The sequence below is a fragment of the Rhamphochromis sp. 'chilingali' genome, assembly GCF_963969265.1.
Source record: "Rhamphochromis sp. 'chilingali' genome assembly, chromosome: 14".
NCBI classification, from domain to species: Eukaryota; Metazoa; Chordata; class Actinopteri; order Cichliformes; family Cichlidae; genus Rhamphochromis; species Rhamphochromis sp. 'chilingali'.
Window position 1 is genome coordinate 19,929,388 of NC_137941.1, and position 17,102 is coordinate 19,946,489.

At 40.6% G+C, this 17,102-nt stretch overlaps 1 protein-coding gene across 1 annotated transcript; it reads left to right on the plus strand.

The window, feature by feature from the left end:
- Nucleotides 1-2,056: 2,056 nt before the first annotated feature.
- On the plus strand, nt 2,057-13,133 carry lrrc58b (leucine rich repeat containing 58b). The gene is made up of 4 exons (XM_080902588.1): nt 2,057-2,703; nt 8,659-8,787; nt 8,991-9,268; nt 10,644-13,133. Exons 1-4 carry the CDS (start codon nt 2,246-2,248, stop codon nt 10,835-10,837), a joined length of 1,059 nt encoding a protein of 352 aa, XP_080758714.1. The 5' UTR covers nt 2,057-2,245; the 3' UTR covers nt 10,838-13,133.
- The last annotated feature ends 3,969 nt before the right edge of the window (nt 13,134-17,102 follow it).

Sequence of the window (17,102 nt, forward strand, 5' to 3'; positions counted from 1 at the left end):
GATAGCTTCGTCCATCGGGCTGTCAGGATGCTGACCATCTCTGGATCGAGAAGGGGGGCCCAAGGGTACATCTTTCGCCATCCTACAATGCTGTGATTGTAGCCATTCAACACATTCTGTGAATGGTACTCATGGCCATTGATCAATAGGCTTTGATTAGTTGTCATTGATCAATGGTCATAAGAATTTGCATACTAACAATCATGGAATTAACCCCCCGGCACATTGTTCATTCAGTGGCGCTAGTTTCCTTCACTATGCAAATGTACTGTTTATAAGGTTGGGGAAACCTACAGTCAGCTGAGACTGAAGAAGTCACTTGGATGAGTGACGAAACGTTTCTCCAACTGAAAATGTCCAGATGAACAGAATCAACCTTTTGGGATTTACTTACCTGGATGATTAAGCACGCATCAAGACGTTATTTTATTAAACATTTTAAAATGTTAGCAGCACAAACAAACATTTTTGCAGCACAAACCAGCACAAACGTTTGACATCCATTTTGTTTGATTCCATTAATATGGGGGGGCTGGTTGACCTCTAGAAATTTTTGTTAATATCTTTAAAATAATAACGGCACAAACAAAAATTTCTGCAGCACAAACCAGCACAAACGTAGCACAAACGTTTGATACCACTTTTGTTGGATTTGGGTAATGTGGGGGGGCTGGTTGACCTTTTGACCTTTACATTTTCATTAATATCTTTAAAACAGAAGCAGCACAAACGAAAATTTTAGCAGCACAAACCAGCACAAACGTAGCACAGTTGATTGACACCCATTTTGTTTGATTTAATTAATGTGGGGGGGCTGGTTGACCTCTGATGACCTCTAGAAATTGTTATTAATATCTTTAAAATGATAGCAGCACAAACGAAAATCTTTGCAGCACAAACCAGCACAAACGTAGCACAAACGTTTGATACCACTTTTGTTGGATTTGGGTAATGTGGGGGGGCTGGTTGACCTTTACATTTTCATTAATATCTTTAAAACAGAAGCAGCACAAACGCTAATTTTACCTGCACAAACCAGCACAAACGTAGCACTAAAAAAGTAGACCATTTTGGCCCGTTTTGGAGCAGTCTGGGGGGATGGTGACCTTTGAATGACCTATAAAATAAAGTTTAATATCTCGGAAACCGTAGCAGCACAAACGCTAATTTTACCTGCACAAATCTGCACAAACGTAGCACTAACCGCTCCGCCTATTTGCCTTTACGTTTCAAGTGGGTGGGGGGTCAGCTTCACTCTGCTCTTTTTTTTTTTTTTTTTTTTTTTTTTTCTTTATTAGTAATATAAACATACAAACAAAATGCACCATATATTACAGATTCAGAGAATAAACATTTCTTACATATTAGCAACTTTCATATATAGTGAAAATAAAATATAAAGATGGGGTCACATAAATTAACAGATTATTAACTCACTAAATACTTCACTCTGCTCTTTCAGCAAGGATATAAAGCGAAAAGGCGCTACCGTAAAGACTGGTGTAAAAGCGCAAGGAAATTTATGCGGCGAAGAAGAAGCAGCTGGCTTGACCGCGGCTCACAAATGACCGCTCACTTTACCGCGGTGAATAAGCTGTGACATTTTTATGCATAGACCTGAATTCAGTGGGAGGAACCCAATTATCCTGTACCTATTTCTCATTCCATGCACATCCAAGTCAGCATTGAACTGCATAACGTAACAGAGGACGCGTGTTGCATAAGGGCAGAGAAAATGGGTAGCTGATTTTATCGATCATCGGCCACCACTGTCCCGTTTTCGTAAGACTTAAAAAAAACACAAAAACAAGAAAAAAAATGCAGTCAGAGGTTGTACATGGCAACTTGTGCCAGGAAACTGTTAATAAACTCCAAAAATCAGTTACAACTCCCTTAATCAATGCCATGTAATATGACAGATCGGGAGCGAACCCAATGGGCGCGTGGGTGGGCGGGATTTATATGGAGAATCAGCCAATCTGAACCAGGAAGCCACAGGCCATCCCAACAGCTGCGAGTAGAAGAGCCTCACAGCGTTCGGTGTAGCTATTGTGGCTTATTTCAGCCTGTTGTAAGCAATACATTAGTCATTTAGACGTGATTAGAAATGCTGTTAAATGTTACTGGTAGATGCTCGTGCTTTATGTTAAAAATAGGCAACTTGTGGAGCTAAGTCACGCGTTGACGTTAAACGTTCTCTGCGAAACTTTTGCAGAGTTGAAAAAAAGGAAACAAAATTGCCAAAATGGAGAGTCACGAACGGGCAGCGGCAGTGGGCGACGGCGTGCTCGACTTCTCACGCTTGGGTTTGAACACTCTGAGCGTTGACAGTATCACCGACAGGAGGAAAAGAGACACCAAACAACTCTACCTGAACTACAACCGACTAGGCTCGCTGCCGTCGTCGGTCACCCTGTTCTTCAACCTCGAGTTTCTGGACATTAGCAACAACGGACTTTCGTTCATCTGTGAGGACATTATACGCCTGACCAAGCTGAAAACACTTATAGCCAAGAACAACCGCTTGGACGAGTTCTCGCTGCCCAAGGAGTTCGGCTCTCTGCAGCTGGAGGTGCTGAACTTTAGCGGGAACCGATTCGAGGAGATCCCGCTTCAGTGTACCAAACTGCTGCGCTTGCAGTCGCTTTCACTCGGAGGAAACAGATTGAAAAGTATACCTGCAGAGATAGAAAACTTAACCAGGTAAGGTAACAACACAAAACGGCCGAAAAGTCAATATATGAGTGACGTTTCAGTCCAGCGCTGAGGTAATGGATTACGTATAGTGTCCAATCTGCATATCTTTGCTTGAGGCAATCGACTATATTGCATACGATATAATCTGACCAACTGATAATTGAGGGGGTGGAGAGGAATCAATCTTTTATTTCTCTCCAGTAAAGCCCTCTGAATATTACCTGTATTGGTCACTACATAGGTTTTTTTACGACTTCCCTTTTGGTTAAATTTAACAATGTAATTAGCTATGGTCGTTGCTATGGTTATCTGCTGCAGAGACGGGCCAGCCTTTGGGCCCCTCGGCCCGAGCTAAACCCACCACCAACGACACACTTCAACGCTGCTAATACTAACTATATATTGTCCACGCTTCGTCTCGGCATAATACATCTGGCACAACTGTTATAATGGGTAACTATTGTGCTTGTAAAAAAATAAAAAAATAAAAGAAACCAGCAGACAATAAGTTTCTAAAACTAGTTAGCTGTTATTTAGGCATAGACTTGTTTTTTTTTTTAAATTTATTTGCATAGCAATGCAATTGTTAAAACAGACAATATTAACTAACTTAAATAGAAACTTGCTAACTTAGTAGTTGGTTACCAGTGATAATGCCTATGGTTTTAATGCAAAGTCGCATCTAGTCAAGTCTAGGCTTTCATCTGTTTGAATCGCTGTTAGTGAATCATAATGATAAATAACTAAGATAAAGGAAGCATACCATTATCTTGCTTTTTTTTTTTTGTTTTTTGTTTGCTTGTTTTTTGTTTGTTTTTGTTTTTTCCTGTTTTGTTCATACATCCTTTTTTTGTTTTTTGTTTTTTTTTAAATCTCAGATATACTTATTGCAATCTGTTTGCAGTTACTTAGTGTGGATAAACACTGTCCTAACTCTGACAATGAAAATTATTATCCCAGTAGCATTAAGTTGTCAAACATTCACTTTCTCTTGTATGATTACACAATAAAAATATACATTCATCAACCTGTCTTATGTGACATTTTCAGGGCTTAGACTGTTTATGACTTGGCCTGGCTCTGCTCAGCCAGTCAGCAACAATATCTGAATATAGCCAACTAAATCTCACCTGTCAGGCGACTAAAATATTACTGCTAAGATCTGCAATTTGTTTCCTGATGTTTCTGAACTTATTGGACGCTAAACATGTTAAAATGCATAAATCCATAAGTTGGTGATTAATGAAATATCTTAGTAAAAATTACTTTTTCCTGCTGTTCTTTATGTTATGGAATTTCACATACATTTTAATTTTAAAATGTATGTGAAATTCCATATTAATTTCATATATAAATTGTTGAAATAATATATCATTTTTAATTTTTCTGCAAGTATTTTGAACTTATTATTATTATTATTATTATTATTATTATTTTTTTTTTTTTTTTTTTTTTTTTTTTTTATTATTATTTTTTTTAAAGAAGAAAAGTAGATGCTGTTTCTGGGGAATATATTAGGATATGTGAGTATTGGGCCCAGCAGTACTCGCAGTACTCCTTGTGCCATATCGAATGGGATCTTTCGACTGGTTGCTAGGGAAATGTATTTCTCTACTGGTTGGTTGTGGTTGCTGGCTCTCGCTGGGTGAAATCCGATTGTAAGAAGGTTCTTCACTAGAAATATCCTACTAATTGCTTTGGTTGCTTGCATATTGCAACAGTTGCTTGTAGATTTTCATGTTTGTCTGCAAACATTTGTTAATTACTAGCCGAGCAACGGAACAACTTGAAAAGGTATGACAAAAACTGGAAATGGAAGAGGTTTGTCTTTTACAGTAAAAGTTTTGCTCCAGCTGTGCAGCCAAAAATTTCAGAAAAAGTTTTTGGAGAAAAGTCTTTCACTTCCATTCAAACTGTGACTGCAGTAGCAACCAAAGAAACTATGAGGGTTTTGCCAACAGGGGGAATACACTTTTCCCAGTGACAGGTGATTGCACGGGGTCGCAGGCTTGCTTTCCTATTTTCACAGCAACTGCCATCAACCTCCTGCAACCACTTGAAGCTGCTGGTTGCCAAATGGTGTTTAGGGCTGTCTGACTGTGGCTGTATTCGATTGGAGTGTATGGGAAAATGTCCCTTAACCCTGACAAATTTGCTGGTGAATTTATTGACTCAGTCGCTCATTTTGGTTTCATGTTGAATAAGACACTAACTCTATTTTGTAAGTTTTGATTATTCAATTTCAGAAAGGAGGTTTGCGGCACTGTTGAAGACATTGTTGGCAGAAAATGCAGAAAGTGAGCAGTTGAATAAATTCACGAGCAAGAACGTGGTTTTATAACCAAGCTCAAAAGTTCACTGAGATCAGAGGAGCTCATTTCAAAATAAAAGCGAACAGCTCAAGTCTGTTCAAAACTTTTTCAGCCCTGTTTTCTGTTAAATGGGGCAAAGCAGGGTAAGGACTTCTTATCTTGAACTGCTGACAGGTACAAGTGTCACAGTGACCGAATGCTGGGCCAAAGATCAAACCTAATCGTTTTATCAACGCGTACAAAATACTGCAGCTCAGAGGCAACAGATTTAATTATTTAAATTTAATTATGACACATACTGGCAGGAAGTATTTAGACTTTTTTTTTTTTTTTTACAGTAAGCCTTTTATATGTGGACAGTACAGTATTGTATTCACCATTTTTCCTTGAAAACTGCTCAACATTGAATTGCATTTTCCAAATTCAACTACACATTCTCACATGGATCGAAGTCTGGGCTCTGACTGTGGCTGTTCCTGGAGGTGCTTATTGAGCAGAATGGATATGGTGGGCTTAATTGTTAATATTCTTGCATACTCACTTAAAATAACTTAATGACACAATAAAAGAAACTCCACACTGCTAAGCTTCCCTCAGTTTGTTGCACGGCTGTCTTTCGAAACTCATTACTTCGATGATGTGGAAGTAGGATCGTTACAATGTTACAAAGCCCTTTTCAGGTGATGCCAGTTAAATGGAAAGTAGTAGATGTCTGAAGATGTGTTCAGACCAAATGAGAGTTCAAAATATTTCATCTTCAGATGACAACCAGAAATGGTGGACAAACATACTTAAACTGTTTCTGGGCAGCCTGAGACCTATGATTCAACTTCTCTTTTATGTAGAAAAAAAAAAAGGGGGGGGGGGGGGTCTTGGAGAATATTGAACAAATATAAGTGAATATTTGAGGACTTTGAAAAAACCCAAACAGTTGACTCTGTTTGCACAAAGGGGAAACTTGGCTTCACATTTGATGTGAACATATCATAAAAGGGATACTTTATAGACGAGCCACCTAATTGCTGCAAAAAGACAGTATATACTTTTTTTCTTTATTATCAGGACTAATAAAGTGTGTGTGTGTGTGTGTGTGTGTGTGTGTGTGTGTGTGTGTGTGTGTGTGTGGACATTTACGTTCTTGTCTCAGCTTTAATGCTGCATCAGCTGAAGCACCCTGGCAACAGTTGTGCACGCAAAGAGATTCCTTTTGGTTATGTGTCCTATAGCACCTGATAAGGGTTCATTAAGTCTCTTTGCAATGTAGGAAAGTTACTGTCCACTTGCTATCATAATCATTGATAAGCACACTTTGATTACACACTGGTGATCTTTGTTTCCAAAAAGCTCAGTGACTTGTTACAGCACAGGTTTAAAGGCCGTCTCCTGATCTAATTGATTACGTCATACAAACTCATCTGTGTTCACTATCACTGTATGTTAAGTTTTTCTTGTTCTTCAAAAATAATCCCTCATGCAGCAAAATGACTTGTAACTCTACACATTTTTCTGCCTGAGTAATTTTCAGTTTGTCCTTGTTGACCTAGTTGCCTGTAGTCCGTCCTCGCTGACCCTGTGAGTTTGTGAGCCTCATTCACACAGAGCTGGTTCGCACTGTGTTTTATTGAACATGAAAGGACAATCCAGTGCCCAGTATATGAACCAGGAGGTCCTGGATCACAGAGACAACACTGATTGGTCAGGGATGAGAAAGATGGAATGCATCTGAAAAAATCCTGAAGCACACTGGATGGTGCTTGTATGCGAAAACTGTCACTGCAGCCAAATCTGTTATCCTAATAAAGGTTTCAACTACATTAATGTTTTTTTTTTTTTTTCATTTTAAATCTAAACTTATGCTGCATTTCTGTCTTTTAAAGTCAAAGCATCTACTGTGAATTAAGACTGTTTGATTGATCCTCTGGACATTGTTTTTGAATTGAAATGCAAGAAGTGACTTCCATTAAAATGTGTGTACAAGATTAGAGCCTGCCTGATATGGGATTTTTAAGGCAATACTAATGGTTAATATTGGCTAACCAATAAATCAGTCAGGCTTTATATAATATCTCTAATATATATTATAGACTATATAAAGGGGAAAAAAGTCAAGCTAGTATTCTTTGACTATATTTCCCAAAAATGGTTAATCTAAAGGGGGGGACTTGAGTCACTTTTCATTCCAAGCTCCTTAGATTACTGCGATGTGGATGACTGAGAACCTACAAAGACAATTGACCTGATACAACTCCATAAGATTTGTGACAGACTTTGGGGGGGGGGATTAATTGTAGAGTCTACAAAATAGACATTTAGTCATATTGCCAATAAACTAATACAAAAAAATAACTGGTGAATTATCTAGGCAAGCAGTGAATGAATGTGTCGTGCTGTGGTGTTTCAGGGGTGCAAACAGAAGAAGAAGACAAAGTACATGTAACCACATGAACCAGCTTTATAACCTTTAAGGACGCGCTGAACTTGATTAGCTGATAAACCTTGCATATCAGCTAGATACCTGTAAGACGGAGAGAGGTGCTATACTAACAAGTTTCTTTAGGTTTATCCTTCCCATGACCCAAACATTAGTCTCAGCAAGCGATCTTGTAGGATGGCTGGTCATTGTGCAAGTTATCACTAACACTGCTGTGATCAAATGACAGTTTATAAAATACAGCAGCGGGCTATAACAAAACTATGCATGGATGATGATGTACCATGAGTCAGTTCATGATATGTCTTTGAAATTGTCAGTAGTTTTGTTTCACGGTGTTGGTGTGGGCAGTGAGCAGACCCTGAATGTCTCCGTTCTTTTCAAAGAGAGGCTCAGCCACCAAGGACAGGATAATGGCTTCATGTCTCGCAGTCGCTGTGTCATCAGTTCCTGCAGGCAGATGGCCTGACAGCTTACTTTCGCTGACCAGCCACCCATAGCTCTCTCATGTCTCTCTTTGATGCCATCCCCTCACCCCCACCCACTCGTGTTCTTGATACCTATAATAACTCAGCATGGTGGGGGTTTTTTTGTTTGTTTTTTTTGGGGGGGGTTATTTAATTTTTTTTGCCTAGCAACAAGCATGTATGTCTGTTTTCCTCAATGTAAATGTCATCATCATCATCTCAGAATTTATTTCATGTCCTTGTTTTGTTTTTTATTTAAATCAACATATTTTGTAAGCAAAGTTTCATATTTGGTGACAAACCTGAACTCTGACCATGAAAAGGTGAAGCTTCAGCGCCCCCTTGTGGCATACTTTAATGTAACACTTTATTTGTTTATTTAATGAGATGAAATCATCATTGGTGGCTAATACAGTGCTCTTTGTGGTATCTGTGGCCCTCAGCCATCAGCAGGGTTGACAGGAGTCTGAAGCTATGGCTATAAACTCCTATTGTCTATAGGAACAATAGACAATAGGAGTTTAATTGGGGGAAGAAAAAAAATACCTGCACAGCAGCAATTGTGATGGAAAGTGTAATTTTATTGCATTTAGACTTATTTATTTAAATTTGTCATGGTAAAAATCACAAAGGAGAGAAATGGATGCTCTACAACAGAGCACCATATGAAAGATGGTGCTCTGTGTGATGCACGGAGGAAAAAAATCTTGAGATTGCAAATCAATACCTGTTTTCTTTTGTCATCTGTCAGTTTGGAGATGTTGTACCTGGGCGGAAACCTTATTTCAGCCATTCCTCCTGAAGTAGCGAATCTGCCCTACCTCACCTACTTGGTCCTGTGTGACAACCGCATCCAAAGTGTCCCACCGCAGCTCACCAGGTAATATCAGCACTCTCCAACTATCCTAGCAATCGCCACACACCAGTCTACCTACAGCTTGACTATATGGTCTCCTCAGAGATGCTATCTGAGTTAGAACTGTAATTTATCCTGCATTGATCTGGTAGCTGAACTTTCAAGTAGTCATGATTTTTATCAAAGTGCAAACAAAACTGACAGAGTGCTTATGCATCCGATTCTAGGCTCCACTCTCTGCGATCTTTAAGCCTACACAACAACTTGCTCACTTACCTGCCGAGAGAGATCCTGAGCCTGGTGCACCTGCAGGAGCTCAGTCTTAGAGGCAACCCGCTGGTTGTGCGCTTTGTCAAGGAGATGACCTACGATCCACCCTCATTGCTAGAGCTGGCAGGGCGCACCGTTAAGAGTCGAAATCTTCTGTACTCCCCTTTTGACCTGCCTGCAAACCTGGTGCGTTATCTGGACTTGGCCAGCAAGTGTCCCAACCCCAAGTGTGCCGGTGAGTTGTGCCTAATGATTACATGCCATGTCACCAGTTTCAGTGAACAATAGGTGGGTGAGGCTGCTGTGCTCCAAGCCGGAGCTGTGTGCCTCAGATAATCAGATTGAGGATATCCTCTCTTTGATATACAGATTTAAATGTAGCAAAAGAAATCTCACATGGATTAATTGTACATATGGTGACCTCCTTATTTGAAACTTATTTTATGAGCATCTATCCATTGTATCAGTATATATGACAGGATAAGGATAAGCGTCATAGCTCCTTTAATTTTATCTTGTGACCTTCCTATGGAAATTCCATATCCCAGGTTGGGAACCACAGTTATGTCACCATGCTCACCACGCTTGTGAGCTGCTCACTACAACTGTTGTTCCTCATATTGTATATTATCCATCCATTTTCTTCTGCTTATCTGGGGCTGGGTCACGGGGGCAGCAGCCCAGGCAGAGAAGCCCAGACCTCCCTCTCCCCAGCCACCACCTCCAGCTTATCCGGGGGAACACCAAGGCGTTCCCAGGCCAGCTGAGAGAGAGAATCTCTCCAGCGTGCCCTGGGTCTGCCCCGGGGCCTCCTCCCAGTGGGACATGCCCGTAAAACTGCGCCCAGGGGGCATCCTTGTCAGATGCCCGAACCACTTCAACTGGCTCCTTTCGATGTGGAGGAGCAGCGGCTCTACTCTGAGCCCTTTCCGAATGGCCGAACTTCTCACCCTATCTCTAAGGGAGAGGCCAGCCACCCTTCGGAGGAAACCCATTTCCGCCGCTTGTATTTGCGATCTCGTTCTTTTGGTCACTACCCACAGCTCGTGACCATAGGGTGAGGGTAGGGACGTAAATCGACCGGTAAATTGAGAGCTTCGCTTTTACACTCAGCTCTCTCTTCTCTCCGCATCACCAATCTGTCTGTCGATCTTTTGCTCCCTTCTCCCATCACTCGTGAACAAGATCCCGAGATGCTTAAACTCCTCCACTTGGGGCAGGAACTTGTCCCTGACCCGGAGTAGGCACTCCACCCTTTTCCGGCTGTGGACTATGGCCTCAGATTTGGAGGTGCTGATTCTCATTCCCACCGCTTCACACTCGGCTGCGAACCGTTCCAAGGCGAGCTGGAGGCCATCGCCTGATGAAGCCGACAGGACCACATCATCTGCAAAAAGCAGAGATGAGATCCTGAGGCCACCGAAGTGAAAGCCTTCCACCACTTGGCTACGCCTAGAAATTCTGAACAGAACCTATGACAAAGGGCAGCCCTGGCGGAGCCCATCACCCACCAGAATATTGATGTGTGTGTGTGTGTGTGTGTGAAGAACAGCACAAGTTACTGTTACTTAAGCCTGACTGTGCATTTCCTGTCACTCTTCTTGTTCCAGGTGTGTACTTTGATTCGTGCGTGCGCCAGATCAAATTTGTAGACTTCTGTGGAAAGTACCGGCTACCCCTCATGCACTACCTGTGCTCCCCTGAGTGCACCTCTCCCTGTAGCTCCAACCCGCAGAGCGACGCAGAGTCTGAGGAAGAGAACAGTGTGCCTGCTGACCGCCTTCAGAGAGTGCTTCTGGGATAGTACGACCAAGAGGAACATCTGATCCTCTGTCCAGACAAATCCTTGACAGTTTGCCATTGTTTTTATAACACTAACAAGGACCCTGATTAAGACTTTATTGGACATATTAGTGCTCATACACATTTTTATTCCCCCCCCCGTTTCAGCCACTGAAGCGCACAAAAACAGTGAGACAACTTACTAATGTGAAATCTATTCTATGAATGTTTTCGGTTGGTTTTTTTTCTTTTTTTAATTTTTTTTTCTTTTGTTTCATGAAGCGTGTTGTCTCACCATACATCAGTCTATCTAGAGCACATGAAGGAAGGTCCTTCCACACCTGCTTGCCTCATGGTTGAGCACAGGAGGGCAGTAAAACTCTTGTTTGACTGAAGGAGTGAAAGGATTCTTTTTTGTTTTCAGGGCAACATGTTTAGTTGTAATTACAACATTTCATTCTGTGCAGATGCTACAGTGTATTAGTCTGCATTTTCACTTTGAGTATGAGCTCTTTGTCAGCCTTCATCTGACTTTATTTGACCATCAAGCCTGATGTGCCAACCAAGAAAAAGTCAGTGTTTTTTATAGTATGTGAGCAGGAACTTTGAACACTGTTTCAAACTGCGGTACTATAAATATTTTTTGTGGTTTGAGATGGGCTTATGCGCACTTTGCTGTGGCCAGTCCCCCAAAATACTAAAGGACCAGTATGTAGGATTTTGATGGGGAGGGTTCACTTTCAGTCATGTGATCAACCCTGGAGGACCAAAAGAAAATTAAACATTGCTGGCCAAAGCTAGATATGCCACATAACTGAGGAAAAGTGCACACCTGTCAATTTTCCAGCTATTTCAAACCACATGTTTAGATCACCCAAATATGAAAAGCAAAGATTTGTGAACCATAAGTTAGATATGTGGCTGTCTAGTCAGCATACTCAATGACAAGGGAGAACTAAACTGTGGTCAAGTTTAAACCATTGTGTGTCATTTCAAATAAATCATCACTGACAACCTGGGTATCTGTGAAGGAGATGACTGAGGACCGAGTCCTCACAGATGGAAAGTAACTGTTAACTATGCCAATAGAATATGTCTTTGCTTTTGAAAGACTGGGGTGTGTCATAGACAATGGTTCACATGGAGTCCTGCACTCTGCGCTTTGTTAGCAGTTGTGAAACAGTTGAGTGTCTGATTATGGGTTGTAATGGCTGTGCAGCATTTTGGCTAAACACAAACCAGATGAACAAAACCTGGTTTTGGCTTTCAACACAGGAGCGGGTCCTCATCCACCAAGCTCCAGTGTTTCTACTTTAGCCCAGAAGAGATGAGCCAAACATTGTCTCTACAGAGGACCTTTCATTAGCAGCTGCTCCAGGTTCCTCAGAGGTGTTGACTTGGTTGTCATGTTGCTAGATCCCACTTAATCCTGCATACTGCCTTCCGAATAGCAAGGTGGCGATCTTTTATCAGTGCTTTTGTCTCAACTGCATGCCACCTTTGGGGGGGGGAAGGCTGCGATGGCTTAGTAGTTTTAAATTAACTCATAGTGGTTATGTGGAAGAATGCTTATCCAGGCTGACTCACAGGAAGTGGATGTGGGTTGGGCCAGGGAAAACCATTCACTGTGTTCGCACAAAAACAATAGCTATTGAGCGCAACCCAGTACCAGCCTTTGTGTTTATGTTCAGGGCTGTTAGTTTTCTGTGGGCATAAACATATGAAGATGTATCTGAATAAAACCCACAGTCAGTGATATATGTATGGTTACATATCTGCTGCAACTTTCTGCTTGTGTGGAAAGCTGGGTCATTTTATAATGTCCCAGACAGTTTGTGTCCATTAGTCAGGAGAAGAAATCCAATTTGGCTTCACATTAGACCTTAATGTTAAGAAAACAGAAGAACGTTCTTCTATGTTACAGAAGTTACAGTAGTTACAATTCCTAAGTGCCTTACTAATCAAGACTTCTAACAGCAAAGCAAGTATGAAGAAACTGATATATGCACCCTGAAATGTGAATAATTTAGCTTTATAAAAGTCACTTATCTGATTTCCATACTCATCTGTTTAACAGCAAATATACAAAATAGCCCTTTAAAACAAAATGGATTTATATAAATGTATAAATCCATTTTTAAAAAAATGTTAAAGTGCTACATTTGTAACAAGCTTTGGAATAGACAATGCTTTAACCTCAGATATTGTAAGTAGATGTACAGTAAATAATGACATTAATAAAGACTGATTGTTATATCTTTAAATTGTGTTTGTATTGTGATCTTTTCTGATTGAATTAAAGCAAGTGGGAGCAACAACTTGGAATTCTTCAGTTGCATTTATGTTGTTATACGATTTGAATACAGAGGCTGCTTTTTAAATATCTGGTATCTGTAATATGCATGTGTGCAAATGATTCGCACAACTATTAGCTGAAACTATAACTAATGTCAATTTAAAAAGTTACATGTTCACCGTTTTAGTCCTGAAAAGGACTGAATTGCATTCCTTTTACATATATTTTTTGTATGTGTTGGTCTGAGCAGCAGAATCTCCTCAGATCCACACAGCCTGTGATTACAACTACATTGATTGCTGTTTAACCCTAATAGAATCAGAGTACTTTTTAATGCTGGTAAAAAAATAAATATATATATATAGATATGTACACACACACACACTTACTTTATTAGGTACACCTTATCAATATTGGATTACCTTTTGTTTTCAGAACTGCCTCATTCTTCGTGGCCTATTCTCAACAAGGCACTGGAAACTGTTTCTGCAGATTTATTGACTGAAATTTCCTCCAAAACCAATCTGATTTTAGCTTTGTGATATGGTGCTCTATCCTGCTGGGAGTGGCCATCAGAAGATAAGTACACTGCGGTCATAAAGAAATTAATTTGGGATGGATCAATGCCTTCATGTTATTTACACCAAGTTCTGAACAAGCATGAGAATATTGCAAACGAAATCAAGACTCATTAAATATAATATTTTTCTAATCTTGTATTGTCAAGTTTTAGTAAGCCTGTGCAAGTTGTAGCCTCTGTTTGCTGATCTTAGCCAACCTGTTGTGGTCTGCGGCCGTACTCCATCTGCTTTAATGTTTGATATTCAACCACTCATTGCATTAGTTGCAATAAGTCTGTTGCCTTCCAAAGAGCTTGAAGCAGTCGAGCTCTGTCATAAACAAGGTATTTTTCCCCAGAGAACTGCTGCTTACTGGGTATTTCTCTTTTTTTGGACCATTCTCTGTAGAGATGTCTGTGGAGGAAAATCCCAGGACACCAACAGTTTCTATGCAGTTTCTGGCACCAATAACCATGGCAAAGGCAAAGTCCCTTAAATCTCCTTTCTTCCCTCATGCTGAAGCTCAGTTTGACTGGTCATCTTGAATTGTCTACATGCCTACACTTGCAATGAGCATGTGTACTTATTAAAGTGATCACAGATGAAAAGTAACACTCAGTTCTTCTGATCAGTTACTTGCAGATATTTCCTAATACTGGCCACATGCCTAAATTAAATAAGAACAGGGTTGGATTGGCTTTTGTAGAATCACTGGTTGCTGCTATTATCTGACTAGTAGTAGTGAAACCAAGAAGCTGCATTGTTTTTTATGTTGCACCAAATGCTGTACAGGCACCTCACAGCACCTGTTCATGCTCATGCTGTTTTTTAGTTGCAAACTGAACTTGTTTGGGTCAGCGTTCACAGAAATACTCTTTTTAAAATGTATTCATGCGCAACACTGGCTCCTAAAGACTTTGTGTTTGTTGTTTGCACGAACCGTTCCATTTTGTAGCTTGAATATGTCCAGGTTTCATTTGCATATGAAGGTGAATTCATTCTTGCATTTGAATACCAAGAGCCCTTTTCTGATACAGCTAGTGAATTCCGCCTCTCACAATCTGCAAATCCTTTAACATCAGCAGCCAAAGGCAGCTAAACTACTAGTTTGTTTTCCTTTCTCTCGCCTCTTTTCACAGTTTCTGTTCTTACCTCGGCATCTAATTCCACTTCTTTTCACCTCACTGTTTCATTAAGCCTGGTTGGCAAAGAGGGTAGCACATATTTTGTTTATTTTCAATGGTCTTTGAGCAAGTCACAGCTGGGTTCCCCTGTTTTTGCAGCGTGTCTCTTGTTCCTCATTTCTGCTCTCAGCACTTGCACATGAACCCTTCTACCAACAGGAAACACCAAGGAAACACTCTGGCATCACTGTGCTGAGTTACATCTATGGTTTGCACGCACACAGTGGTATACCTTGTCTGTTAAATAAGGGGATGCTGTCAAATGCAACCTGAGACGCAAGCAGTGATGAAGCACAGTTAGCTGTGACTGGTAGCTGTCACCAAAACCAAAGAGTCAAATCAGTCCTGCAGAGTCACAGAAAGTAAAATACTGCTTGAACATAGACTTTGAAACCTCGGATCACTCCTGAAGCAGAATGGGCCTGCAGCAAGGAGGATGTTTTAGACTTCTCGAAAGGTAGCGTCTGTGTAGTCCTTGTCACATCTGAGGATTAATGCAAACATATATAATTTTTGTTTGTTTGCTGAATTCCATGCAGCACAGCTCTCTTTGGTGGTTACACTACAGCATTGCAGGTGATCCAAAAATCAAAGCACTTCTACGTGTTTTTTTTAAATATACTTTAATCCTCTTAATGCCCCACAGTCTGAGGCATACCAGCCCATATCAGCTCGTAGTAAAGCCAGTATGTTTTACACATGCGTGCCAGACCTCACACGATCGCTTTCAAATTTACACTTATTACTTATGACAGCCGCACACTGCAGACACCCTGTCAATAAGGAAGCCTTGTCTTCAAAGTCATACCGCTAATCCCGCCGACAGTGAAAATCAGGCTGGAGTTCGGAGAAGCAAGAAGGGCGTAAGAAGAAGTGGCAGGTAAATAACCATCCAGAGCTGAGCAACTGTGTTTTTGTTTTTTTGGTTTATAGCTTCTTCCCTTCCTTTGTTTTCCTTAAGCCATTCAGTCTTCTTTTATCACTTATCTCTTATTCATTCATCTCAGGCAAATGTTTGCAGCAGCCAACACTGTCACATAAATGCTCGGGAACTTTGAAAGAAACCATGTGCAGCAGCTAATCACACACAATAAGGAACATGTGACTGCAGCTTTTGGATATATTTGCCTTTCATTGATGATGTGTAGTAGAAAAGAATGGCTGCAAAAAAAGCATCACTTTTTCAGTCTTTCCAAAGCATTTAACAGCAGTCTGCTTCAGCATTTGCTAAAACTGTTGCATGTCTTTGCTTGAGTGTCAGAAGTGTATACGACAGATCAAATAGCTTAAGACTGTGACACGGCAAACTCCTTTTTTGGATCTACAGTTTCACAATGTTGACAAATTTTTACATCAATGTAAACAATGTAATCAATCACATTATATAATAGAAAGCAATAAATCCAATTAAATATAGCTAACGATGAAAATGAGAATGATTCGATTGAGACCATAAATGGAGCTAAAATGAGAATTTGATTAAATAACAGTTATTTGAGTAAACAAACCCCTAATGCGTCAGGACTCTTTAAAACTGTTTAACTTTAGCTGTCAGTTATTGCATAATCACTTGTTACCTGTTTATTTTTTTTAACAAGTGTGTAGGCTGATGCTTTACAGCTACCACATTAATCATTATCATAATCCGCTGCTTTAGAAACACCATGATTGGAACCTGCTTGGGAGCTTTGATTCAAAGTTTCTAATCCAGGTCCATAGCAACACTGCAGGAGGATCTGCGGTGTTCCAGAGAGGGCTTTGTCTCCCGGTATGTCAGTGGGCAAACCTGGGCATGTCACGGAGGAGCGTCCGGGCTCAGGCAAGGACAGCTTGGAACTGGAAAAAAAAAAAAAAGATTGTGATGCTTCAAACGTAGAACAATGTGCTTCCACCCACACAGTACACTGTTGGTGCTGCGGTCACATGTTGGACCACAAATGCAGATGCTTCCATGTCAGGAAACAGCGGTGCATTCAGGAGTGGTTCAACAGGAAATGGTGTGTCAGGAGCTTATAAGCTTTGCTTGTTTTTTGTTTGGTTTGGTGGACTTCCAGCTGCTCCATGTGCACAACACGGCAGAGAAAGATAGAGGCTCTCACTGATACCTTAATTTGGTAATTATAACATCTCAATGTTAAGCTCAGTGGAACAACATGTGTCCTGTTTCATCCAGTTCGCCTTCCCATTCAGCCTCGTCTGTTTGACTCCTGCTTTATGGGTGACAGCCCCCTCCCTGTCCTCACATCA